The sequence below is a fragment of the Lepisosteus platostomus genome, chromosome 11, assembly GCF_059453375.1.
Source record: "Lepisosteus platostomus isolate fLepPlt1 chromosome 11, fLepPlt1.hap1, whole genome shotgun sequence".
Lineage (NCBI taxonomy): Eukaryota > Metazoa > Chordata > Actinopteri > Semionotiformes > Lepisosteidae > Lepisosteus > Lepisosteus platostomus.
In genome coordinates, this window is record NC_142621.1 from 25,460,302 (window position 1) to 25,488,241 (window position 27,940).

Sequence of the window (27,940 nt, forward strand, 5' to 3'; positions counted from 1 at the left end):
CTGAATGTTCTGTATGAATAATGACTACAAATTTATCAAGATCAATACAGTACGTAACAGTTCAAGTATAATAGCTGTGGAAGAAATATTCCTAAATTGTTTTGTTTGTGTGCTCATAGTTCTTCAAAAAAAGTTTTTAGTTTGGACAGATTCAGTAGGAATAAGCCTCAGAACACTCCATATGGTGAGTATTTAGTTTGTGACTTGGATTTTATTTTGTGTAGCACATTAGTGACAAGTGTGGTTCAGAATTAGACATTGGATGGAATTTATGTAGAATGGGGGAATTCATCCTAAATTTAGAATCCTTTAAAAAACAAACTGATTTGTATACAAATTGGCCTACCCTAGCAGTAGTCAATATGGTTTTAGAAAAGGTCATTCTTCCTTTACCATCTTGTTAAAATTCTTCAAACAAGTCACAGCAGTAAACACACACAGAACGTACAAAATGATATGATTAGATTTTAAAGATGCTTTTGATAATGTTCTTCTTAAATTAAAGGCAATAGGCATTTAGGGTAATTCATGTATTGAACTGGTTAAGGGACAGGTAATAGTACAGATCAGGGGTGAATAGTCCAATAGAAGATGACAGGAATAATAGTTATGAATGTGATTGAAACGACTGAAAAACAGTTGTCTAATAGCCAAATTACCACACACCTTTAATCAAATAGCTTCTTATTGAATAAACCTGACATTCAGATGCCTCTGGGTAGAACTGTATCCAAAGTCTATCTGACCTGCTGCCATGGAATAAAGAAACTCGAACAGTGACATGTCAAACCACTCTGTGTTTCCAGGGATCCCTGTAATTCCAAATTCAGGAAGATGCCAAAAAAAACATCTTTGCTGTCGAAGATGTCGACTGCTGTATCCAGAGCCTTCCTGTAATAATCCATCTGCCACCATCAAACATGTTTAACATGGAGGGGAAACTCCTTGCAATGAAAACTCAAAAAAGGAGTTCTAATGATGGGAACCTCATTTGCCTAGCTGATCTACTGTTTCTGAAATAAAAATAATCACATTCATGTTTTTGTATAATGTTGTGTTATTCAAATAGGTGAGCACATTACCACATGCATGACCAGACACTTTTCAACTAAATCACAAAATGGTTTGTTAGTTGTCTGTAAATATCTTATTGGTGTACTATACCATTAAAAAAATAAAACAGTCTTGGCCTTCATAATTCTATTCATAGTTATAGCAAGACCTGATTTACTGTAAGTATTCAAAATCCTCAAAGCTACTGACCTACAGTAGTGCACTTCATAAGATTTAGTAGTGCAGCACGAACTAGGGGAAACTATTTGGATTTAAAAAATATAAGAGGTTTAAATAATCTACCAAACAGGGAAATGCATATTTTTATTCAAAGGGTTTGGGGCCTGGAACAAACATCCCAACTGTGATGTGGACGCCAATATCCTGACCTCCTTGAGGAAAGGGTTAGACTAGATACATGAATGAATTGGCTACTGAAAAACCAGGCAAGCCAGATGAACTATCAACGTTCTACTGTGCACCAACAAGTGCACCTAATGAACTTTCGTGTGATTGGCAAGTTGCAATGCCTCACTGCACAAGCTGTATTCCTGGTCAGAGGGCTTAAAACAAATTGGCAATTTATCTACTCTGTGTTTTTGGTTTCCCTTCGGACCGCTTAGGGGAGCGAACAGTTAACGGACCGCGGTGAGCAACAAGTCCCGAAACGGTTAGCCAGCATCTTGATACTGTCTGCAGGAGAGAGTAATTTTAATATAATTTGTCTTCCTGGAGATTGATTTAGATTATTCGGGAAATACAAACCACGATCATAACATTTATATTTATAGACATACTCCAATATGGCGTCTCGCTCTCCATCGTCTTCCCCCGACTCTGCTACGGGTTCAGGTACCGACCCGGCTCGGCCAGACACAGGAGAGCCGCTCGGTGGTTCAGATTCGGATTCAGACTTGGGTCTCGGGGAGGAAGGTTGCGGTGCTGGTGACCTGGGGTATCGCCTGGAAGAGACGGAGCTTGAAGCCGAGTTTGAAGCGGCAGCTGAGCGGCTCCATGGACTGGTGCAGACAGCGAGCAGAGAACGGCTGCTTTACCTGTACGCCAGGTATAAACAGGTAAAGCGACCCCAAACCTTTGGCAACTCTTTAATAAACTGAAGCAAAGACGTGTTTGATGTGTTTTCGGGCTCAAGATCAATTAGTTTGAAACCTTAAAAATGTGCACTCAGCATGTGCATAATCAGCTGCTGTCATGTAGTTGGTGACCTTCGTGTTTATAAAGTACTGAGTACGTTTGGATGAAGAAACCACTAGCAATATTTTCTAGTTCCCCAAGGGATCGTTTTAACTGACGAATGTTGAATAGAAGTGTACAAAACGACTTTTCTGCTACTCTCCAAACATTTTGTATTACTGACAAACCTACTGGCCACGTATACTGAGTTATATACATTATTTATATGCAAAATTTAGAAATAAGCAGTTGGCATAAATGAACAGGGTAATAAAATATATATCAATATATATATATATCATATCTAGCACATTTAAAAAATAAATTGAATCATTTTCCACACAGTGAGCATATTGCCACTGTGAATTTAAAATAGGAATACAGTTAAATTCCAGTGGATTTGCTGTTTGAAACAGCCATTGTTATCCTGTGTTCACATGATGACTAGCTAATCATATTCTTAAAGTTTGCTTCTTCTCATTGATACCTTTTCAGTTGTTGAATATGTATTCCTTTTAGAAAGCGATAGCTAAAGTATTGTGCACAAACTCATTTTAAGTTACACAAGGCAAGAGACAAATCTGTGCGACTCCACAAACCCACACTAAATATAGGTTTCAGTGTTGTCCAGAAAAAAAGAAAGGTAAATGTGTGAACTTTCACAGATATTGTAAGAAACCCAACAGACCAGGGAGTGTAAGTAGGATTTCAGTTGTTAAAGGCTAAATAACATCCTAGGCAAGTAAGATCTGTCAGTCAACTTATGGGATAGACTATGACTAAATTACATACCCGAGAAGCTGAGTTCTAGCATTCACAATCTCCTTGCCGAACTGTATTAAAAATAAAAAACAAAACATTTGCCCTACTGAAAAGCGGTTAAGAGTTTCTACCAGCTGGGCTCTGTAAGGCTGCTGATGGGTTACACATTGTGCTGTGATGCTGCAGGCAGGCCTGGAAGCAGCTTGGGGACATGAGCAAAGAACAGGCCATGCAGGAGTATGTAGCGTGTGTGCATTCGCTGGACCCAGAAGGAGGCCAGAAGGTAGGGACTTCTGACTCAATTTCATTTAAACCTGCTATTTGTTTGGTGTCAGCTTTTGGGCGCCAGGATGATGTCATGCATTGAGAGGGCGAACTGTCTCTGGGACAAGCTGTCAGATTTGTTCTAGAGATAAACCTGTTCCTGGGATTCCTACAGTACAAGAGACAGTTTCACATGATTCATCAGTAAACTACTAGCTACTAGCAACCTAATGAATACGGTCACTTGAGCAGCCCACTTGTGTCTGTAACCTCTCTTGCGTTTTTCAGTTCTTGGCAGTTTGTATACTGAAGTTACCTAAACAAAACATGAATATTAATGATCAGAAACTAAGGCCCACTTTAAAAATCACAAATATGCTCCTTAAAAAAATCACAGAATCGGGTTCCAGATAGCTGCATGTTTTGCTTACTCAAAGAGCAAAAGGTCTGTTTTCTACCAAATGTTACCAAAAACATCCCTGCCCACTTGCAGCTGACAGGACTTGGCTGTTTCCCCATATATACTGTATGCCATATATATCCAGTGAGTATAATATGAAGAGGGGTGGATCAGGGATTTAGTGTTCACTGTTGTCCCTTTTGTGCTACATTTAAGAAAATAAAATAATTTTTCAGTTTGCATTGTCTTACCTTTATGACTACTGAGAATAAGTACTCTGGAACACAATCAAAAGAAAATTAAAATCTATATAAAGGGCCAGCATGGGTGTGGAGTGGATAGCGCTTCTGCCATGTAGCACTGGGGCCCTGGGTTCAATTCCAGACCTGGGGTGCTGTCTGCATGGAGTTTGTATGTTCTCCCCATGTTTGCGTGGGTTTTCCCCCACAGTCCAAAGACACGCTGGTAGTTTAATTGGCTTCTGGGACAATTGGCCTTGGTGTGAGGTTGTGTGTGTCTATCTGTGTGTGTCCTGTGATAGACTGGTGTCCCCTCCAGCGTGTATACCACCTTGCGCTCACTGCATGCCAGGATAAGCTGCAGCTCCCCTGCAACCCTGTATTGGGAAAAAGCAGTTAGAAAATGGTGGGATTTATAGTTTAAAGTGTGAAGTGTATGTAGATAGAACAGTTATATTTCAGAATAAACAAGTATTCCATGTCTATGTGGAACAATTATTTGTTTATATTTTGGGTATCAATTTTGAAGTGACTAAAGGATTTACAAAACAGTAGTGCCTGGACTTTAATGAAGAGGATATGGCATTAAGGAATTCGAATTGTTTGAACTCAGCATTAGCTCTTGTGTAGATTTAACAGCCCAGTTCATAGAGGCCACGCAGAGTGGCCTCGATGTGTCAGCGTCTCTTATGATCATTGGTGCTATTAGTCGCAGTTCATGCTTGGCAAATTTGACAACTTGCCCAGAGTGGTGAGTGCAGTATTGCGAGATTTTCTCTCTTCACAATTCTCATGACTATGCATTGAAGGACAATAATAATAGTATAATGTTAATTTTTGAGTGTTTTTAAATAACCCTCAAAGCTCCTTATAGTAGTACACATAATACACAAAAAACGAATGGCACATATCAATGTTATAGCATTAATTTTTCAGTTGTTGAGCTAATATCAGTCTTGTCACGGTTTGCTTTCAGAAATGTTCTGTTGTATCTATGTCTTAATTTCAGACAGACTCCTGTAAAGTACAGAAACCAGAATAGTAGTAATCGAATTTGATTTTCAAATTAATCTGTCAGCAGGATAGCAGTGAAACCCAAGCCCACAATGGTAAAAACGTTGCCCAAGAGCCAGTGTATAAATATTAAATAGTTACGTTTCCAGTACAAATCTCTATGTAATACCTCGGGTTAGTGCAATAACATCACTTTTAACTAGGATTTATGAATTTGTTTCTGGTGGTGGTATTGATAAATAAGAGCTAAACCAAGGAAGGGGTGTGCCAGATATCCCAAGATAAGTTTCCATGTGATCCAGTGTGGGACTGTGATTGACACCAGCAGCATTTTAGTTGAATAAAAAGCACATCAAGTGATCCAGAAGCCACTGGAAAATCATTAACTGACTTAACAATGGCAGTTTCTGTACTGTGTATCCAAACTCCAACTGAAGAGGTTCAAAGAGCTCATTAGATACAAGACGCAATTAGAATTAAGTCGCATTGTCCATTTCAGAGTTTTTGTGAGAAAAGGCAACTTAGTGGTACATAGTGGTAGTTAAGTGCTTGAGGTCCTAGGTCAGTTTTAGAAACCCTTACGTAACTAGAAATTTATGTCGAAATGCCCATTAATCACACCCCACGGGCTATGCATACATGTGTACAGTACATCAATGTGTCAGTTTACATATGATGTTATTTTAGTCAGTTTCTTTCATATGAAGCACACATAGAAAATTAAGTTCAATAATTATTAATGCAGTGTTCTATAAATAGAACAAATATCTAAACATATTCATATGATGCATGTCAATATTATACATTTTTACCAACAAAACCGCAAAAGCAAAAACCAGCAAATATATATATATATCCCATGTTTTAACCTTATTCTGAAGCATGATATATATCCAAAATAACCCAGACTTGAACGTTATTGACTTCATAGTAAATGTTTGAAGAACGATCGGTAGAAATAAGGCGATCTGATTAGTAAAAACCGCTTTCATTCATTGTATTTTCAGCCATTCAGAGCTCTTAGGGGGTAAGACTTCCTCTAGAAGCCTCGAGCTGCATTCCGCCTGCCTTTTAGCTGTCAATCATTGACTCAGAAGGGGTAATCAATCAGTTTTTTATCAGTGCTCCTTTTTTTCACACCAGAAGGCAACTCTGAGGTTTTTTTCATTGCATAACAGCAGATAAAGGCTCTCTAGCAGTGTCTAATAGTTTTTATAGCAATTGCAATGGTTATTATTCTTATTTTCAATATTTTTAGGATTTTTTATTATAGGCGTGAAATTTCATTCCACCAAAAAAACATGGTCGCCTGCTGTTTTTTTGTTTTTTTTTCATATGTCTGTCTGCTGAGTGGACACATTAAGAAATATAAGAAATTTGACTGTTCACCCTCAAAGCCAAGGGGGTTACCTTCAATTTAAGACCTGAACCAGGCTCCTGCTATGTTCTGCTGCAGAGATATAACAAATGTTTAAGGAGGAGGAAATTTCAGGCGGAAATTGGCTAACGCGTCAATGTTAATAACAGGTTAAACAAAATTTGGAAGTGTCAAACATTTTTCTCCTACATTTTAATGTGAGAAAAACAAAACAAAGAGTTTGTTACCTGTCAAGGTAGGTGGGATGTTCACTACCTCATTATTTTTAAAGCAACTTAAAAGGTAAGTGTACAAATGCATAAATTAAGATTCAAACAATTAAAAGACAGTACAACAATCAAACAGCAAACTGGAACTATTTCTGATCAAATAATCTGTTCTCTGATAATAAAGTTGTTGTGAAAAAGTAATGTTACATTGATAGTTCAGGTGGGTAGCTGCGTCAGCATGCGTAGGCTGCAAAGGAACAAGTAATAGGTTTATTCCATGCTGAAAAAAAGTTTTGGCCATGGAGCCTTCTTCAGGTGTGACTCCAGTATTCAATTACTCACCAGTTAAATGAATCTTCAATTCCAACTCGGCTCTTACCTACCCAATTAATCTAATTATTTGCTTAGCCACAACGGTTTAATGTCCTTCCCCAAATCTCTGGGTGCTTCAGAGATAAAAGCCATGTCCCAATTCTTGACCTGCGCCCTAAGCCATTTCTACAAATCCGCACTTCTGTAATGTAGCGCAAGTGTGGACTTCAAGTGCGCCAGTATTAAAGGGCGCACTAGTACAAAAAGGTAAAAAACACCCTCGCGTGACGTCACTGTTTTGTCACACGGCTCAGGAGGGTCGAAATCCAAGTCGGCTGTTAAATTTCGTTGTCTGCTTGCAGTTTGATTAAATTGAATTTTATCTCGTCAATCCCTGTACAAATGTAGTGATACTGTGTTGTAAACTTAACCTCGATTCATAACAGGCGAAGTAAACTAAGGAATCACTGGCAATATTGCTGCTTATTCCAAGCTGTGTACTATTAAATACATTTCATATTGTCTGTCCCAGTACAAAATGACAGTATGAGGAACATAACGCTTTCATTCAACTAAATAAGGTAAACTTGGCTATACCTCAAAGCTTGTACTATAAAATACGAGCACCATTAAATGTTCTGTGTACAGAATACAAAGCTGGTAAATGAATAAATATACATTAGTTGAAATGGGGGTGACGAAATAAAAGCTTTGTCAAAACTTTGTACGTAGAATACGTACAGTTTAAATCTAAAGTAGCCTAATGAAGTTTGTTTTTTCAAAAAAATTGTAACGCTCCGGGGTTCACGTGGGTATGCGCCCTCTCCTCTGCCGCCTCAGGTCGAACCCCCACCATTGGGGACTCGAACCTGGGCCTCCGTTGCACTCGACAGGGACCCAGCCAGCTGAACTAAAGGGAAATCTCCCATCAGCCCGGCGGCTGCGGTCCCTGCTATTCACAGGGAAGGGCGGGGACGTCACCGCGCTGGTAAGCCGGCTCTCACAACCAATGGTGGCCGTATGAGTTACAATATTATGAGTTCTAAAACTTAAAAAAAGTTCAATTGTACCAATACGTGAATATTTTATTCTCCATGGCAACTTCTCTCCGCCTTGATACGTTAGAATGTGGAAAGTCACCATTCCGCGAGCAACTGGGGGTAATTCCCTCCAGCGGAGTCCATTCCGATGAAGACTTCAGAGAAGTCTGCATTGGCGGTGCTGGTGAGCACCCTTGTGACAAATTGAGAAATGGAATAACTATTGGATTTTAAGTCTTTTTTTCCTTTCAATAGTTCGTTTTGAAACGATTCACCAGAATGTATTCTTGAGGAGAGTAATGTTTGTGAGATGCTTGCCTTGCCTCGCTTCTTTTAGTCAACTGTTGATTCTTTGTCAACTGCTGCAGTTCAGTTCTACAGAGCTCTGCTGGTTTAAAATGCAGAAAATTAGCTCTAATCGCATAAGATTATTCCAGTTTTGCCACAATGCTCATGTCAAACATGGGCAACCCCTAAAAACAAGAGCTATTTTTGCTTTGTAGGCCACTACATCACCTAGAAATGATCAAGGCTGCTTGACCCTTCTTCTCTTGCCACAGGTTCTGTTCATCTCCCAGAAGCACCAGTGCACCCACAGACACTAGTATTGTTTAAGTGCCCTTTTTATTTTCTAGTGATCTCAACAGTTAACACTGTCCAACACCCAGGACACATTGTACAGTGTCACAGTTCTAGAGCAGTATACAGGATGTGATACTCTTTTATGTGTTTTTGGAATCATACAGGTTTCTTCTGTATAAGCTGCCAGACCACGATAAAGGAAGAGGTCTGCGATACCTCTACATGGATGACCATACCAATGGCTGGGTATATGGGAAGAAATTGGTGAATGACTCCAAGAGTGCAATGAGGCAGACTTTGCAGCCTTTTTTGTCCTACATTCATAAAAAGGTAAGAAACCTTTATTTATTATTTGTGTCATCTCCCAGAAAGTGAGGTCAGGATATACATTGTCTTTTCGATTTGTTTATTTTCACAGGTTTCTCTTATAATTCAAAAGCCTTTTGTGCAATACAAATACAAACTTTAAGGTAAGTAACATTTTATAATGTACAAGACAGAAGGACACAGAAAATGGGGGGGAAAAAACATCATAGACAGCACAACAAACAATAGAATTGTATCTGTAATACTTGCTGGGTTTGCTTGCTTATTCCTATGATTAAAGCCAAGTGCAATGTTTGCTACATATGCAGGATGTGAATTGTTCATTTTATATATATCTAAAATAAAATATTTTAACATTTACACTATTTCAGGGTAGAACATTTACACGTGTGATTCTGCAGATGTTGTCCAAATCATTGATTCAGTAGAAAACATTTATTTTAGGATTTACTGTGTATGGTCAAGACATGATGGCATGTCCGAAGTATATACTGTGTCTTTAGAATACCAACACCAGCTTTCTGTGTTTTCTGGTTTTAAAACTTGAATCATAAAGCTTTAAAGTATATATTTCCATCTTGTTTTTGTTCATTATTTTTTTTCCCCTTTACATTTCTTTGACTGAGGCATCACATAAGCTAAGAACTAATCTGTTGCCTTCAAAGCTTTTTCTCCTGGTGAAAATCACTGAGTTTAAAAACACTTCTGTAAGTCAATATAATACTGATGTTTATAATAAAAAATTCATCTGCTGGGTAAAACAAAACTAAAGATGCTTGTTGTGGGCTCTATTGAATTGAATTTACAGTAGCCCATTTCTAAATGAATACAGTAAATTAAATTGTTGAGATTAAGAGATAAATGTACATACTTAATGGCCAATTGTCAGTTGAAAAGAAATGAAAACAATTAATAGGATTAAGAATAGTCCTATTTTGGACTGTGGTTTTCAATTCTCTTAATCTGACTTTTGGCCATGAAGTATGTTCAGTTTAATTCGGTTGGACAAAAAAGCCAAAAGTCAGATTAAGAGAACTGAAAACTAGCCCAAAATAGAAGATTTTTTGATTAGTTTGATCAATTATACAGTTCGTTTGATTCTTGAACTTAATTGATTAATTGACTTCGTCAGCTGGAAGCAGGCTTGATAATGGACTCCGTTCAAAAAGAGCAGACTTGTCCTTTAAAAACATTGAAACTGAAAAACCAGACGGATCAAAAACGATAAGAGATTTGAATATATCTTGTGTGACCTTTTTCAGGGATTGTGATGTTAGACAGACAGGAGTGTGGCTGGTTCACAGCACCCCAGAACTTCCAGATGTGCAAAATCATTCTACATCATTCTTGCCCTCCAGTGGGCATGAAAATGCACAGACCTTCTTCTGCGGGACTTACACATACAGCACCTTCAAGGACATAGGTAGGCGTTCACATGTACATACAGCTGTGTGAACCTTTTCTTGAACAAGTTTGATTGCTGAGCTTTAGTATGTCCATGGCATTGACATCACAGCTGTCTATCACTTTCTGAAAGCCTTTGGTACAATTTTTCCAGATTTTAAGATTCAAGTATTGGTTATTTGCAGTTCTTGTTCTGGTTTGGAGCACCTTTTCTTTTCCTATTCTAAATTTACCTGTGGGCAAAAACCAGTCTATTCTGTTATTTTCTGTTGGTGGTTCAATTTCATATGCAAACTTAATATAACCCTGAGAATAGGTGGACACTAATAGACTTACACCTCATTGTGTATACAGATGAAAATAAATACCAAAATAGCCTTAGACTTTCTAATTAAATCTAAATGATGTGTATTGTGGCTGCTGAAAATGTATGTCAACATTTTAGAACTTGGAGGATAGTTTAACAAGTGAAAATAAATAAAGGAAACTCTCCAAACTAATGGAAAAAGAAAGGGGGCATTTGACCTGGATGTATGAAAATGCCATGCTTACTCTTGGTTATTTTTCATTCTTGTCTCTACAGCTGTGCAACTCCAGTATATCCATGTATACTCTTTTGACTATCACGTCCCCCAAACCTTCCACAGAGACCTTCAGTGTGTGGCTCAGAGAACATGCTATCCCAGGAAAGAGCCTTGGTTTAAGCAGCTGCCCCTGACATCTTTAGCAGGGTAAACTTTCACCAGCTTTGCAAAATGCTCTAGATTTAATGACGGTGAGCACCACTCAAGGCAGAGCTAGAGTCTGCAGAAAAAAAATCAGTAAAGTCTATGGATCACGTTTGTTTACCAACTGATCGCTTCTTTAGAAACTATTCTCCAATTCAAGATAAAGAAACAGTATTGAACAACACAGTTGCCATGATCCATAAACAATCTCTGTGCTTCATTATTGCAGTTTGTTCCTGGGAAGTGAAAATGTCACATCAGCTATTTTTCTCATTTTAGATATTTGGAATCAATAGTTAATTTTTTGCATGCCTCTACATTTTAAAATCACAAATTAATTATCACAGTTCCAGACCTGTACCAGCTTGGAAGAGATGATGAAATGTACTTATTTCTTCAAAATATGTGCTTAACAGCCCCACAGTGATGCTAAGTGTCAGAGTTGGCATAAGTTGTACTAATGGTTTTTCTTTCACTGACAACAGTACAAGAGCACTGGTGCCCAGCTGGTCATAGAGGTTGCAGTTATCGGACGCGTTTGAGATCGCTTGGATATCCCAAAGTGTCCAACCCTGTTGGTGTTGGTATTCAGTGAATTATGTATCACTGCTGAAACTTGGACAACGATGTCTGATTTACTCTGAACAAGCACTTATTGAGCCTCTCAGAATCTGAATTTATTTAATTTTTACAAAGTCTAACTCTATTGTATGTTGGCTGTTTCTAGCCAGCAAGACCCACTTTCTCACAAAGATTTTGTGGAACAATATCCAGTTTATTTTTACTCAAAGCCTTTCCCAATTGAAGATGTATTTATATAAAAAAGCATACTTTGTTTTGGTGAAACTTTCTCAATCTGCCAGCTGGCAACTGAACTTTCCTACATGTTTCTGCGGTTACACTTTAGATTTAAGGTTTCATAGCATCGCTTTCTTTCAAAAGAGATTTTATGGGATGTTAGTAAAGCATCAATTTATACTCAGTAGTAATTTAGGTTTAGGATTTGTGTCTGAGGTAGTTTGTAGGTGCTTTATTAACATTCTGTAAAGCCCAATTCTTGAACAAATTGATTAATAGAATATTTCAATCTTTTATTTATACAACAATTTAAATCATATGTTTTTCTCTTGGTATGTTGATTTAAACATAAGATTATATATAAAAATATAACTTGTGTAGCTTCTTAAATACCATTTAATACCTAAGAACACGAGAGGTTACATTTGGCCCATTTAGCTAATTTCTTAGTAGTTAATTCAAGGATCTCATCCTGCTGTTTCTTGAAAGGAACCAGGACTTAAATAACATGTGCAGTTTGTTCCATTAATCTCAACTAGTTTTGAAATGAAATTGATTAATTGATCCAAGGATCTCATTCTGCTGTTACTTTAAAGGTTATTGGAAACGTTTGTCATTTAAATACATTTAAAAAAAGGTTATGTAGAAAAGGAACAATCCAGTAAGTTTCAAACACTGCCCTTCAAAAGCAATATGTCACACTTCACACTTGATCTACTGTATATTGGTGGTGCCGATTTAAAAAAGAACGTTCTGGGTAGCAACCAATACAGTACAGCATTCAGAGAGGGGGGGAAGAAATACACATTCACTTGTTCTCGGTTCCAGTTTGACGTTTTGGTAGCAAGTGCACTTCCTGTTTTTGGTTGGGTAGAAAGTGTGTCTGGGACAGATTCTTACAGGGAACCTGTGACTCTGTTCCGTTTGAGATCTCTACTCAGGTTTGCTGGTTAACTATTTAGGAGACGACTTCTTTGCCAAAAGCTGGGGGAAGCTTCATCAGCCTCTGCCGTCGAATTGCTCTGTGGCGCACAAGGTGTACAACGTGAAGACGATGCAGCTGCCAGAGGCCAGGCCTTTCGGCATCATGGTGGACCACTCCAAGTGGTGTGTGATGAAGGGCGGGGGTCCGCACTGGACCTGCATCGCGGACACAAACCGAGAGATCAGTCAAAGGAGAAGAGGAGGCGGGGCTGTGTGCACAAGCCGGCCTGGAGTGTGGAAGGCCTTCCTCGCGGTAGTTGACACATTTGAGGACTGCCAGTAACACGTGGCTGGCAGAAATAGACGAACAAGAAAGGGCTGTTTTCAAAAGATACTGCATAGTTTTTCCAAGTCAAAGCAAATGGTGGTAAGTAATATGTAAGAAAACTCTGCAGTAGCTCAAGTAGGTAGTGCGTCAACACGCGTAGGCCGCAAAGGAGAAGAAAAGAAAAGGGAACGGACACCTGAAGAAGACTCTACAGCTGAAATGTTTCTTTTCTTTTTTCAGCATGGAATAAACCTTTACATGTTCCTAAACTATTCACTACTGACCTTAATAGCAAAAGTAAAATGTATTTGGAAAGGATATGTATCATGAGAAAGTCATGCATCTAAAAAAACATTTTTTGAATTAAGTACTGAATATATGGGGGGGGGAGATATACAAATATTTCAAATCATAAAAGTACATTCTGTTTGTGTTTCTTTAAAGGCTTGTTTGTAATAAAAGTGCTGGATCTGACCTGCCTTCCATTATTCCTGTGGCCCCATTAGGCAGTTCATATCAAGCACAAAAACTGACGCTGCCGTTATATTGATACTAGTAGTCCTGTTCGGCACATATCTGTGATTTTTGTTTCTGTGGATGCGGGTTTTTTTTTTTACGCAGAAACCACACAATGGATGAATAATATATATATTTTTACTAGCTAAATCAATAACACCACAGACTACGTATTACAAAACACAAGACAACCTATGCAACAGGTGGATAAGGTTAAATAAAAACAATCACCACATCTTCATATACAGTACAGTTACTACATGGCCCCATTAGGCAGTTCATATCAAGCACAAAAACTGACGCTGCCGTTATATTGATACTAGTAGTCCTGTTCGGCACATAGAAGCATTGGATTATATGACTGTTTACTCTGTGGAGCTGTCCACTTCGACTGGCTTTGTAATAGGCCTGTACAGTTTAAAAGAGAGTTTATGTTCACATTTTTATAAAGAATAAGGTTACAGTGCCGTGCTGGTGTTTCGACCTGGTAAGAATATCTTAAGTCTAATAAACCTTCCAGCATTCCTTAATGATTTACTGATTTTTAAGTCAAAGGCCATACACCTAGCTGAAGTTAAAAAATATCTAAGGAACTTAAACCATTATCAAGCTGGCACTTGCAAAAGTAGGCATGTCTCTAATGTTGGGTAGGATTGAGTTTCCCCTTGAAGTCTTGATTTTCTGACCTGCTCAATGCCTGTGACCTCACAGTGATGTCACTCACAGTCGTGTTCTTCTCCAGTGGGTGATCTCTCTTTATAAGCTCAAAGCATGTCAAGCGGGGAAAGACTCTCTCTCATGAGTATGTCAGAGGAGTGTGTGCACATTTCCTCATCCTGTTTCAATTGTTTTATTTTAACCTTTGCTAATCCGATAGGTAAATATTAACCCACATATAAGCTGTGCCCGGGAATGTAGACAGTGGAAACTGAAAAATGAACTTCACATGGCACAATTTACCATTCTTACCATTTAAAAAAAAGCTCTTAGTTTTTAAATAAATGTGTCTAAAAATATACGTGTCTCCACACACCTGAAGAAGGCTTCACAACCAAAACGTCATATTAGTTTATAGCCGTATCTTTAATTTGTAAAAAGCAGTTTTTTAGCAAAAAAAAATGTATTTCTAATATCACACTTAAAGAGGGAGTACAAACTCCATTGAAATAGATGCCCCCAGCCACAATTTAACGGCAGCCGATTGTCAGAGCCACCTGAGAAGTGACAGAGAAAAGCCTAATTTTGCAGGGAAATGGTTGTTCTCTTTGAAAGATTCAATTGAATATATGGTGTGGCGTCGCCGGGGGAAATAGGTGTAAAAGACATTTAACTCACACCACACTGAACCTCTGTGTTCTTCGTCCGTATGTCTCTCCAAATCCGTTCCGCAATCCGTTGCCAGTATCCTTAAGTCCCCAAATGCGTATGTCCACACTTCTCCGCGCCGTATCCAAAACCCATATCCAATAGTCCGTTATTCTGAAATTCCTTCCAGTACACTCCTAAATCTCTCGTTCCTCCAAAACGCTCTCACCTTACCAGCTTCCGCCCGGCTCAGTGCTTCTGTGGCATTTCTATTCCGTTTCCTGACGGAGCTCACCTGTGTCTCATTGTTTCGCAGTATATATCTTTTCCAACAGCGGGTCAGCCGGGTATCTGTGGCGGCCATCTTGCCTAGGTCTATACAGTAGTATAGACAGCGTTTCGTTGCGAAAATACCAGTTATAAATGACCCTTCCCCTGGCCCTCTTCCAATGGAATTAATATTCTGTTTGAATGTATCTCATGAATGCTGTTAAATGATAGTACCTCTACCGTACTAACATTGAGCAAATTAAATTCTAAAGGCTAAATACTGTGTGCAGTACAGTGGAAAATATTGAATTGTTTTAGGAAATAGAAGACAAATTATATTTACAGTGGTTATCCAGAAATAATAAATGTATATACCATAAATTTACTGTGTTGCCAAAGCAGGACAGTTCCCCCTAGTGGAAATATGTTTGCACCGCTTTCCTTGTGCTACAAGAATATTTGCCAGTATCAAATGATCATAATGCATCTCTTCCAGGCTAAAATAAGCAACAGTAAACACTGGTATTTAACTGGAATATAGTAGCATAAGAAGTGGCACAGTGGTGCTGTCTCAGAGCACTGGGGCCATGAGTTCATCCTCAGATGTGGGGCTTGTATGTTCTACAAGTGTTTGCTTGGGTTGTCTTCAAGTAATTGGCTTTTGTGAAAATTGTCCCTGGTGTGAGTGAATCCTGCCTCTGGCTTTCCTGCAACCCTGTATTGGATAATGCAGTTAGAAAATGGATGGATTAAAGCCTTCATAACCTTTATAGAATTATTTCCTTTTACCACTAGTTTTAGTACTGGAAACCACTGCAATTTTAAGTCATATCCATTGAGCTATGAACTATTTTACCTTTTGTATATCCTCCTGAAACAGTGCTGCTGCACATTCCATGCAAAAAACACTACATCCATTCGGTTACCAGAAAGGATAATTAAAACACTAAAGAAAACATACTCATTAAGCACAATTTGAGACTTTACATCTCATTTAATATGGAGACCATAGACTGACACTGACTCAATACATCCAGTGAAAGTGGGTCAAGCTTTTAGAGACAACCTGTAGAGTCTCACTGTCAGTCTCCGAGTCTGCAGAATGATTAAGATGCACAGTCTCTGGGGTGGGAATTCTTTCTTCTTGGCTTATTTGCCGATAAGGGAGAGTTGACACATTCAAGAACACCATCCACAATTCAGAGGCAAGGTGATTAGGAGACTCTCCTCCGGCTCCTCTTTTCATCATACAGGGAGATGGCTGGGAGCAGCACTCGGATAATGGACACTGCCACCCACGCCACCATGTCATTCAGTTCTTCCATCGTTATCTGTTTTAAAGCAACAACAAATGTAGGTTAACCACGGAGGACTAACATTGTCTTTTATTGCTTTTAACAGGGTGTCAGCTGAGCATTAGACAGGATTCATCCATTCTCCCAGCAAACAGTGATAGGCTGATTTCTTTTAAGGTCTTATTTTTCCCCGACTTCTCCTTGGAATACGTCATATTCTATTCTCATTTTTCTACAGCCTAGAAGCCTATTCTGGACTTTTCTTCCATTTGCTTTCCCTTCTTACCTCTCTCCCAAAACCAAAGCATTGTGCATTTTAATACACTGTATTACAATTAAAACACAAGATGAAAGGTTCTTATAAATGTAGCCTGGCAAAGAATAATTAGCACAGGACACATTTTGGGTTCTTTACTCGCCTAGAAATGTGGTCTGATATGTTCTTGGTTTAAAAAAAATAAAAGACATAACGATATTTCTATATACACAAAATACGGCAGTGGTTCACGCAGCGCGTTCAGAAATAAGCAGCTCACCTCTCAGCCCTCACCGAGAACTACATTACGATAATTAGTACGATACCTAGAATTGCGAACACTTAAACGGTGCTAAACATAAGTCCCTGTAAAGAATGAAGGAAGAGAAAATACAAGGAGCATGTGAAACCCATTACTAACAAACCAATAAACAGATATCCCCAGCCCGAGTAGTTGCCTAAATACTCTACTGCTTCAGTGTACTCCGTTAAAATCCAATATCCGTCTTGCTAATCTTGTCTCAATCCTATGAAATACCCCCTCTATACTCATTTAGGGAAATGACACCGTATTTACCGTTACGACTCTGTAGAAGTTACGGGTTCTTTTTAACGGTAACTCACTGCTTCTTAGTCCCTACTGCCCATGCGCAGAACGCTGGACTCAACCGTCAGGAACCGCCATCTAGTGGATTTGGAATAACTCCGCTATTCACCACTGGGTCACAAAATAGCTACAAATTGGTTTCTGGTACTAAATCCCTGTTTCGAAAATCATACTGCTTGGGGCACATTGCATTCTCTTCTTCTGAAGAGATACCAAGGGTTTTGAGTCCCAGCTGGGTTTCTTCACAAGTCTTTTTCATAGGAACCCAATTCCAACAAATTACATACAGTAATTTCTGATTTTCTCGGGCAATGCAATAGATGCTATTAATGGAATACAAGTACATTTTAAAAGACAACCTTAGATAATGTGACAATCAGTGCACTTTTCAGTCCTTCAGATATCCCTTGTGGTGTCTCCGGGGGAAAGTTTATGCAAATGAGAGAAGTACTGCAGTATGTCCAAAATTCAGCAGCCAGAATCCTGACCAGGTCTAGTGCAAGTGTTCACATTACTCCTATCCTGGAGTCCTTGCACTGGCTTCCGGTCAAATTCCGCGCAGACTTTAAAATCCTCATGCTCACCTACAAGGCTTTACATGGCTTGGCACCTCAATACCTGTCTGAACTTTTATCGCCCTACTCCCCACCTCGCAACCTCCGCTCTTCAAATTCTGCCCTCCTTACTGTCCCCCAAGCCCGTCTACATTGTATGGGCGACAGGGCCTTCTCCTGCTATGCCCCCAAGCTCTGGAACTCTTTGCCCAAGGATATTAGAGAGTCACCTTCTCTAAGCTCCTTCAAATCCAGACTCAAAACCCTCCTTTTCAGAAAAGCCTTTACTTAACTGGTTCCATTCTTCACCCCTCTGCTCTTCTTAATACCATCTTCCACGGTCTCCTCTATTGTTATTGTTGTATTGTTGTAATTATAATTGTGTCCTGTCTTGTGAAATTTTCTTATTTATTGTTGTAGTCTTCTTATTGTTATTGTCATCCTGTAAAGCGCTTTGAGAAGCCACCTTTAAAGGCGCTATATAAAATAAAGTTTATTATTATTATTATATTACTCACACCACACTTTTCTTTCCTGAGTTTCGTGGCGTTTCTTCCTCCAACTATCTTCCAAATCCAGTCTGTAATCCGCTCTCTTAATCCTGTTCCGATCCGAGTTCCAAAAGTCCGTAATAAACCCAATCCGCAAACCATAAACCATAAACCATAAACCTTTTCTCCCTTCAGTAGTCCATTATTCCTAAGTCTGATCTTTCACATAAACCTCCTTCCTCTCTATCTTTCTCCCTGTTCACTGCCTCCGGGGCACTTATATTTCGGTTCCTGATGCGGCTCAGCTGTGTCTCATTGTTTCTCAGGGTAGACCCTTTCCATATACGGGTCAGCTTATTCTTTTTGGCAGCCATTTTGCTCAGGTCCATATCTAGTATTTTAACTAGGTCATTCTGAAAATACCTGTTATGAATGACCCTTCCCCTGGTCATCTTACACCCTTTACTTGGCTGGCCTGTAATGTGGGTGTTATATTCTATGATTTTCTTCTTGTTTTATTTATTACCTTGTCCAGTAGGTGGCAGAATTAGTACAGTAAGGGACTAGGCTTAAGGAGCAATATTTTTTAATCAAGCTGACATCTTCCTCTAAAATATGTTTTTTATTCGGTAGTGGTATGAAAAACACAACCTGAAAATATAGTAATGAAAATGAAAAGTCAAGCTTGTGCAACCAGGTGATGTGCAGCTGGGCACGGGAATCGGGAACAGCGCCTCGTGCGGGCTGGTAGACCCTCGCTTCCAGCCTGCTGTCCGCCTGACTTTCTCTCCCATGGTTCTTTCTAATTTGTTAGGTAAGATCTGAAGTAATAAGGCTTTTTTAAAAGGTCTGTAAATTTATGTTTACTGATGTCATAGTTTCGGTTTAAGGTTTACTCGTTTATATTTGTTTTAAGAGTATCAAAAGTGTATTCGGGCTCTGCGGGTTCTCAGAGACGAAATTGAACTTCGTTAGCTAACTGTGTTAAGTCGCTAGATGAAAACTGTCTGTGTGTTGTGAGTTAATTTCTTAGTGAGTTGAGTTGTTATGTTGTGTCGCGTTTAAATGGTGTTATAGTAAACAGGGGAAAACAACATGTACGAGGGTAGGAGTCAGACTCTTGCTACCAGCCTGCTGTAAACCTGACTTGTACGTATTTCTGGAAACGCTCCCTTATTTTCTTCTATTTTTTAGAAAATAAACTTTAAAAAAGGGAGCCGTGTATGAGTTCCTCTTGCGCACGCCGGTGAGTGCACAAGATCAACGGTAAAGCTGCCAGAACTGAGAGGGACCCGCTAGAGGTCACCACAGCCAGGCAGAATAGGGACTGTGACGTAAACTTGAGTAGTGCGTTATGGGAGTTGTAGTTCATAAAGCCAACGCTATGTCCGTGAGCAACTATAGCCAGTTCTAAAAGCCGGCTCCCCTTAAGTAAGGATTACACTTGCACTCCAGGCTTTTCTATGGAAGCCCGTTTCCGCCAGGGAGTAAAAAAAAAAGCGCTATGGTATCTCAGAATTGCAACTTAGCAACTCTGAATTCTGACTTAGTAACTCTTTATATCTCACATTTGCGAGTTCGAAATAGCCCATATTTCATTGTCTGTCCTTTTGTTATTGTAACGGATTCGGGTTCTAGGGCTTGTGCCCTCGCCGCTCCCACCCTAGTTCGTACCTCACTGCATTGGCTCGAACCCAGCTCCTGAGTTGTTGAGGACAAGACCTGTATAACTATATATGGCTACAATACCAGAATTGACCATAATTAAAATTGCATTTCTACACTTCTTTTCCATCCCAAAGGATTAGAGGTGTAAATTATTAAAAGGCAAACCGTGTGTTATATTTTTGGGGTCTCTCGGCTCCACTGGCAGAGCCAGACTGTTTGGGACGTGTGACCACACAGGTTTGATACCGTGAAGGCTTTGAGTTAGAATGGCGACATTCAAATTAAACATTAAATCGGACATCGCCCTTTTGTCTGGATTTTCTCATTAAAACCTAATTATTAATATATATATAAAAAAACAAGTCCGTACAGGGACGAATACTGTAGCTTCCCTGCTGCAGCTTTTAATGACGTCTTTACTTGTACACGCTGGATACGTCAGATAAGGCAACTGCTTTGCAGATCTGACGTAATAGACAACATTTTGGTTATACCGTGGTTTATGCTCAAGTCCGTATTATACAAAATAAAGTTTTACCGCTCACGAACACGACGGATTTGTTTTCAAAATAGATTAATTAATTAATGGATTAATGGAACGATATCAGGGATAAAAATGGAGAGAAAGAAACCGGGATCTGGAGCTGTGAGTGTACTATCCATACGTTTATATATTTGAACTTTTAGGTAGTGAATTTAAAAAAAAAATCAGCATTAGTTTAGCTTTAAAATGTAAGGTTTAGTAAAACAGTAAAAACGTACACCTCGTAGTAATATTTCTAATACTGTTCTAAAAGCTCTAGAAGGTAAAATAAATGGAACATGATTTTAAAATTCCAGCTATGTGTTCTATTTCTGAAATCGTGGGTTAATAATTTATTGTTAACCCTTTCTGTATTTTATGGGAATATACGTACTGTACTTTTCTTTTGTTCTGTTAAGATGTCTTGGGTGAGAATATGCCTTCCCAATCTAAAACTCTAAACAGACTTAGAGAATCAACTCGTTTGTGCAGAAGAAAAAAAAAAGAATGTTATGAACTGATTTAGCCCTCTGAACACCCTAGGGTAACTCTTCTTACCTATCTATAAAAAGATATGTCAGGAACCGTGGCCTTTAAATGCAGGGACTGCTTTTAAAAGTTAGTTTTGTAGCTGATTATGCCACCTAGCAATTCTAAAGACCTTTTCCCCCAGCAACAAGTTCTTTTTATCTTCCAGAACCACTAGTGCATCCACAGACCAGAAGTCATCCTACATAATTTCCATTTGTATTACAGTACTTTGCAATTCCAGTATCTATCATAGCCTAATCCACAGAACAAATATTACAACTTATCCACCAGAGGTACTTACTTACTCACAGAACATATTGCAGACCAGCTCAAGAGCCCCATTTGACCCCAGTTACCAAAACCAGAGTTCCAAAGGAAAAGTCCAGCTGCAAATATTCTCCCAAACCCAGCCCCAGTTGGAGACCTGGTGTGCCTGCTTCTGTCATAGCAAAGAAACCCTGTGTAGTCTTAGGGATCCTCCTCAGTCCTGACTGAGTCTGTTTTTTAATATGCCCCCCAATTTGTCTCTGAGTCAATTTTTTGAGTAGAGAGGGGAGGAAGACAATGCTAAAGCCTTCCTCCCTTGCTCACTGTAGAGAGTCCCTGGTGTCCAAACCCTCTCCTGGGTGCTGTGGTACAAATTGGTTATTCCTTTTTCTTCTGTTTCTGTGTGCTCTGGCTCTGTCACTGGGGTTATTAAAGCCCCCCTACCTTTCTTTGGGGGGGGGGGGGGGGGGGTTGATAGTTTTGGGTGTAAGCAGAGCTAACTTCTTGGGGCTCATTGATCAAATGGCTATATACAGATGGCCAGGTGTAAGATTGCTCTAGAACATTCTAGATTTTCTAGAATTGTTATGTTCTAGATCCACCTCCTCAGTCTGAGGCTCGGCTAGGCCAGTTTTGACATGCCATGTGTCTTCTCTGAACTGTGTGGTAATTAACAATGTTTGCAATAGCATCTTTGATCAGTAGGAAGCCCCAGAACAAAGAAAGACACATATTACCACCCTCATTGAAGTCACTGGTCATTCTATACAAACTTCTATGCAAAGTCAACATTGTCCTTGATACCTGCTGTTGCCCCCACACCCATTTTATTTCACTCTGTGACAGATAAAATCATTTCTGCCATCAGCTCTGCTTGTTTTTTCTGGCGTTTTGGCTGTGGTTCTGTGAGGTACGATAGCTATGTTCTGTGTTTCAGGGCTGCTACACCATGCTGTATGCACTGCAGGGAGAGCAGCAGCTGTTGGAGAGACCCGTCGGCACTAAACTGCCGCTAATCCCAGGGTCTAAACCTCAATTTTGCAGGACTGCTCTTTCGGAGAAAGTAAGTGTAACCTAAAATGAAAAGCATGAATACATTTATTCTTATTTAAATCCAAACATTTAAATTGTAAAAAATGACATGTTTATTCATGGTTTTCTTTCTTTTTAAGGGTAAACCAACATGTAAAATTGTATAATATGAAATGATACCTGGGACACATTAACACATTTCTGTGTGTGTTAGTATAATGTGGTTGCTGTAATGATTAAACTGTAAGCAAACTGTCTTCCCTTGACATCTTTGTGCATATAACATCAGGAGTAAGGTTATATATTTTTCTAGACGCAGTATATTGATCACATTATTGAAATTCAGCTGTACTGTATGCCTTAAAGCTTATTGTGCTTACTGTCTTTTTGCAATGTAGATATTTTTAGTTGGCTACAATGACTGAGAAATTGGAATTTGATTTTCAAGAACGTAGAAAAAAATGATAACAGCGATTCTGGAGTAGTCTTCCAAGAAACTGGCGACCGCCTTCGGAGGGGGGAGAAAAAAAACATTCTCATTTTTATGTTCAGAAACATAGGGGGATACATATCTGTGTTTACCTGTACATATCATGTTTTAATAAAATACTTACCTTCTATTTCAGCTGCACCAGCCATCTCCTGACTTCACTCTGACTGATCCCCACGGTTTCCTTTTGGATTCGAAGTACAACAGCCTCCATGACCCCCACCTGCGCACCTATTACCATCGCAAGGGCATGCAGGAGTCTCTGCAGAACAGAGGCTTAATCAATGAGCAGAAGAAAGTAAGGCTGTTTGGAGTTTGTGCAAAGAATGAGGCTTTTTTGGTATGGTGAAGGAGTGAGGTGTTGTCAAAAAAAAATAGACCAGGTTCTAGCTCATTTAGCTGTAATAGTTTCCAGTAGCGTGATTTAACTCATGTCTGCACTCCAGCATAGAGTTATTCGGTGGGCAGGCCTTTGGTTGTAATCAAAGCATGTAATAGTAGATGTAATCAAAGCAGGCCTATGGTTTGTGCTAAAGTCCTTATGCTCAATAGATATTCAAACACAGAGTACTTGACTGTGCTCTAGATTTGTAAAATAAAAATAAAAACATTTAACCTCCTAGACAGTACTTGAAACATGTTTTGTCTGTTTTCAGGTCCTCTGCTCTTTGAAAGAATACAATCAATATCATAACTACCTTAGCAATGTGAAGTTGCAGTATGACAAAAATTATGTGACTAAACAGGTAAGTGTGATGTTTTTAAACAACCGTCCATCTGATTCTGACTCTTCATCATAGACTTCTGCCTTTATCCAGCTCTCAATCAGTAACGTTTCTAGATGAAGGCTTCCATAAGATCTCTCCATTATGCACTTTTGAATATACTGCTGTCATCATGTCATCTTCAAGGAAGTCTCTACCTTGACTGTGTTTGTATTCTAAGGATCAATTTCAATGTTTTCTTTCAGTTTCTTCTCTAATTGCTATGAAGCTCATTTCTGTTTTAGTGTTTTGACGCTGACGATGTTGTTGCTTATGTTTGTCACTGCTCTAGCCTATTTTAGCTTCTTCTTGTTAGTTCAGCCATACTGTACATCTTTTCATGATACTTTGTGTTGTTTATAGCCCATATAGTCCTTTCTGCATGCAGGATATGGGTTTCATATCATAAGAAAAGTTACGAATGAGAGGAAGCTCTTTAGCCTGTTTGGTAATTACTTGCTAATTGGTCTGTGAGTCTCATCCAGCTGTTTCTTGAAAGAAGTCAGCGTTCAACAAGCAGACTTGACTGTGAGGATTTTGAATATTTGAAACAGGTCGCCTTGTAGTCTTCTCTGTTCACGATAACAGAGTTAAAAAAAGATAGTTTTTTTATTCATTGAGGCTGGGCAATATATCTGGATGTTTTTCTTTGTGGAAAACCACTAATTGTACCACCCGAATCGGAGCATTCACTGCTTATCTGTACTGCTCTGTAGACTTTAATCCATTTTCAGTGCAAAAAAATGTAGTTTTCCAAACACATGTTAATACAGGCAGCTTTTGTGTGTAGTCCAAAACAGAATTTATAAGTCTTCTTTGCCAGACAAGGCTGAAAAACGACTTGAACTTCCATCCATCCCTTTCCATCCACGTCATCTAATCTAACCGCCTCATCTAAGGGCTGCAGGGAGCAGGGGCCTATCCCAGAAAGCAACGGGCTTAAGACGATATACACCCTTGACCAGAATTAAGTCCATTGCAAGACACACACAGACACAAATTCACTCTAGAACCAATTTTCCTAGAAACCTTTTTTTCTACCAGTATAGTATGGCTTTTGACTGTGGGAGCAAACCAGAGCAAACCGTGAAAAACCCATGTGAATATGGGGAGACCATACAAACTCCACACAGACAAATCACCTCAGGCTCAGAATAGAGCCTCTGGCACCAGTGTTGCGAGATAACAAGGTTAACCACTGTATCCAAGATATACATCTTAAATTGAAATGTTTAGATCAACAAACTACAGTAGCTCAGCCTTCACTCTTATACATATGCAAACACATTCTATCGGTGTGAGTTCAAATTAAAAATCTAATGGAAAAAGTCAGTGTTGGTTTTGAAGTGCACACTCGGCTATAATAGTGCTTAGGAGAACCTTGCAATGAAGGGAGTGTGGCACTCTATTAAAAGGCTGTGCTGGCTTTCAGAAAACAATAGTGAAGAAGTTCTTGGAGCTCCAGGAGCAGAACGAGATTCCCAGGGATATCAGCTTCACCGATGTGAGGGAATGGCTCCTTGAGGAAGGATCCAAGAATATTTCAGACCAGTTTATGGCTAACAGAGACAGGTAATAACATACGGAAGCTCCTCACTCTTTAACAGCAAGTTCCTGCCTTTTGGATTCCTGATTTGTTGTATTTGTATCACATTTTTTTTTGTTTCGCTGTAAATATGTGTAAATATTTTACTGTTATGTTGAAACATTAGATGTCAAGAATACAACTGTAAGTAAAGGTTTGCCTTAAGTTAATTAATTGTGCAAGCAAGTGGAAGTCTTGACTGAGTCAAAGTTTTCCAAAAGATGAACATCTGCTCTACGGAAATACCACATTCACAAATTCCTCTGCTGCTGTCTGACATTGCCTTGTGGATGAAGCTTTCTTTGCTGTTGTTGTTTATGAAGGCACCAGGCAGGAGCTCCGAAAACAGAGGAGATATGCAGACAGGCTGAGGTATGAGAATACAGTTTGATTTATTTTGACCCAGGGCTGCACCTGGTCATCACCTGGATGGGAGATCTTTAATAGCTGGTTTCCTTCTGCATCTTAAACTGATTAGAGACATTTATATCCACTCTGGCAAGTGACCTTGTGACACCTCTGTAAATACAGCATGATTGGGGAGCAAGCAAAAGATAACAGGATCTCTAGCATAACTGTTTTAAAAGATGTTGTGTTTCTGACAAGTAATTAAGCATTTATGTTGCAAAATGCTCATTAAAAAAATTATCTCACCTTATAGTGTATACGCCTCTTCCAGCCGAACAGATTTCTGCAGAGTGGATACCCTTAGTGAATCATGTTACTGTATTGTCACACTTAGACTTCAGACACTTTTCATACGCTTTTATGAATCTTACATTTCACACTGTAGCTTAACTCACTTTTGAAACACATAGTTTATTCACCCCTTTCATTGATTTATCAGCTTTCAGATCACCGGCATTATCAATATACAGTATTTAGCCTCATCGGTTTTCTACATCAGCTTAATCATGTTTCTTGTTTTTTTTTCACATTCTCACTGTACATTGCTGTATGGTATGTTATTTTCCCAGTTATTTTGTCTTTGGGCTTCCCAGACCACATTCAGCTGCTGAATGCTCCTAATATGCTGAAAAATGCCCAAAGGCCTCATTTGCTAAATTGTAAAAAGGGGAGAGATTCAGCTCCACATGATCTAACAGATTCCTCAATATTTAATGTACCACCTATAAGCAGGTGACATATAAATATAAATATCTAGTAGCGTAGCTGTTCTGTGCTCAACACAATCTAGCTTTCTGCTGTTTCTCATCGGCTTTGCCTTTTCACTGACGGCTCTACAGATGTGGAAAATCAGAGAAAGGGCTTTACATATGAGAATAGAGGAAGATGCCCGGAGGGAGGTGCGACAGGCCCAGCTGAAGAATCAGACCAGAGCTAGAAGGCACAAAAAGGTACTGGAGTAATGAATGTTTGGATTCATCCTCTTAAGGTGAACTTTTCTTCATGCAAATTCCGGACTTGACACTGACCTTGCAGCTATATTTTGTTGTATTTCCAAGATGAGCACCTATAGGTTTAAATTAATAACCTAAACTAATACCTTTGGATCCTCGGTGACCACAATAATCATGGTATGTTGGCACCTCTTATATTGTGCATCTACTCTAGGGTGGTTATGCCAAGATATGCTACAGAGGTGCCAAAACACCATATTCTGGTAGTGTTTGGTGCCTCCAATTCATGGTTATAGCACTGCATCTCCAAAGCCCATGGTTTATCTCCAGCCTTGGGCACCTCCCTGTGTGGCATTTATTCTGCGTGTTGTGGGTTTTAATTCCAAGTAACATCCCAGAGACATGCTGCTTTGCATAATTGGCTGTTCTAAAGTATCCCTCAGGGGTATCTCCCCAAGAGGATCCAAGAGGGTGGTTGATGATCTCTCCTCTTCATTACCTAAGCATTAGAGGAGAGACATTGCTGCTTCAATCTCTTATATCCAGCCTGCAAGGTTCTGAACTACACACAGAGTCTTTCATCCAAGTAATGTCGGACCCAGCCTTTCTTCTTCTGAGCTCTGACCAGACCCAGCTTCCCAGCTTCAGGGTGCTGTAGATTGAGATGAGATTGGAGTCTCCTGTAGTGACCTTATGGATGGGAAGTTTTCTACTGCTAACAAGATGTTCAACAATGAGATGGACCTTTTCATCTTTTGTTGAGAGGCTTTCCTTTTTCATTAAACAATAGCCACTTGTGAAAGGTTTTCTGTCATTCTCAGGCATTTGAATATTATAAAAGGAAGGTTGCTCTCCAGCAGCAAAAGCTAAATGAGAGTTTACAGGAAAGGAAGGATTTTGAGAGAGAAATGCAAGACCGTATTAAAAGGCAATATTTTAATGAAATACTTCAGTCTGGAAAACAGGGTAAGCTTCTAGATCCAATAATTTGCAGTGGTGCAACTATGATTAAGTTCACAATTTAATGTATTTTAGTTTGTTGGCTAGAAGGAATGATGCAGGTTGACCATCTTCAGGTTTACTACTGATTACAGAACTGTAGAATTTGTTTAATAAACACCTACAATTACAAAATTCCAAAGCTTTTCAATCATATGGCTGTATGAAAAGAATAATATGTATGTACTGAGATCAAAACTTTTTAAAGGGAAACACGCAATAAGTTGCAGGTATCATAAAATAATACATTAAGAAGGAATCCTTCATTATCTTCAGATTGTTTAATTTCCAGCCACAACATGTACATACATTATATTCAACATTTCTGTAATCCACATTTTGTTATAAAAACATTTACAGTATCTATTGATCTAAACTATCTGAAATAACTATTCAACTAAAAGGATGTTTTCTTTGTGGCACAGCTTCTACTGAGATCATTAGCACGGAGAATAGAGATGTTACCATTG

General features: G+C 39.1%; 2 protein-coding genes and 1 long non-coding RNA gene across 11 annotated transcripts in view; 1 reads left to right on the forward strand and 2 right to left on the reverse strand.

The window, feature by feature from the left end:
- LOC148652231 (acyl-CoA-binding domain-containing protein 6-like) overlaps positions 1–26,515 on the forward strand; it is a 56,926-nt gene extending 30,411 nt beyond the window's left edge. Inside the window, exons 1-7 of one of the 8 annotated variants that reach the window (XR_015925022.1) lie at positions 1,683–2,129; positions 3,196–3,292; positions 8,612–8,777; positions 8,866–8,917; positions 10,037–10,197; positions 10,762–10,953; positions 12,634–12,769. Coding sequence is in view for 1 of the 8 variants with exons in the window: in XM_088597578.1 (XP_088453704.1) it covers positions 1,857–2,129; positions 3,196–3,292; positions 26,358–26,455 (468 nt within the window). In the remaining 7 variants the exon portion in view is untranslated. Of the gene's footprint in view, positions 1–1,682; positions 2,130–3,195; positions 3,293–8,611; positions 8,778–8,865; positions 9,482–10,036; positions 10,198–10,761; positions 11,019–11,391; positions 12,052–12,633; positions 12,770–26,357 lie in introns of those variants that run through there. The other 7 variants (XR_015925023.1, XR_015925024.1, XR_015925021.1 and 4 more) reach the window with 7 other exon arrangements.
- Positions 1–27,940, reverse strand: part of LOC148652233 (acyl-CoA-binding domain-containing protein 6-like) — a 259,679-nt gene that overhangs the window by 8,429 nt on the left and 223,310 nt on the right. The window lies entirely within an intron of this gene.
- LOC148652234 (uncharacterized) lies at positions 16,012–18,418 on the reverse strand. 2 transcript variants are annotated; one of them, XR_015925260.1, is made up of 2 exons: positions 18,278–18,418; positions 16,012–16,378 (listed from the first exon to the last, which is right to left on the reverse strand). It is a non-coding gene; the product is annotated as an uncharacterized LOC148652234 (long non-coding RNA). The 2 variants fall into 2 exon arrangements; XR_015925261.1 differs by lacking the exon at positions 18,278–18,418 and adding an exon at positions 17,176–17,266.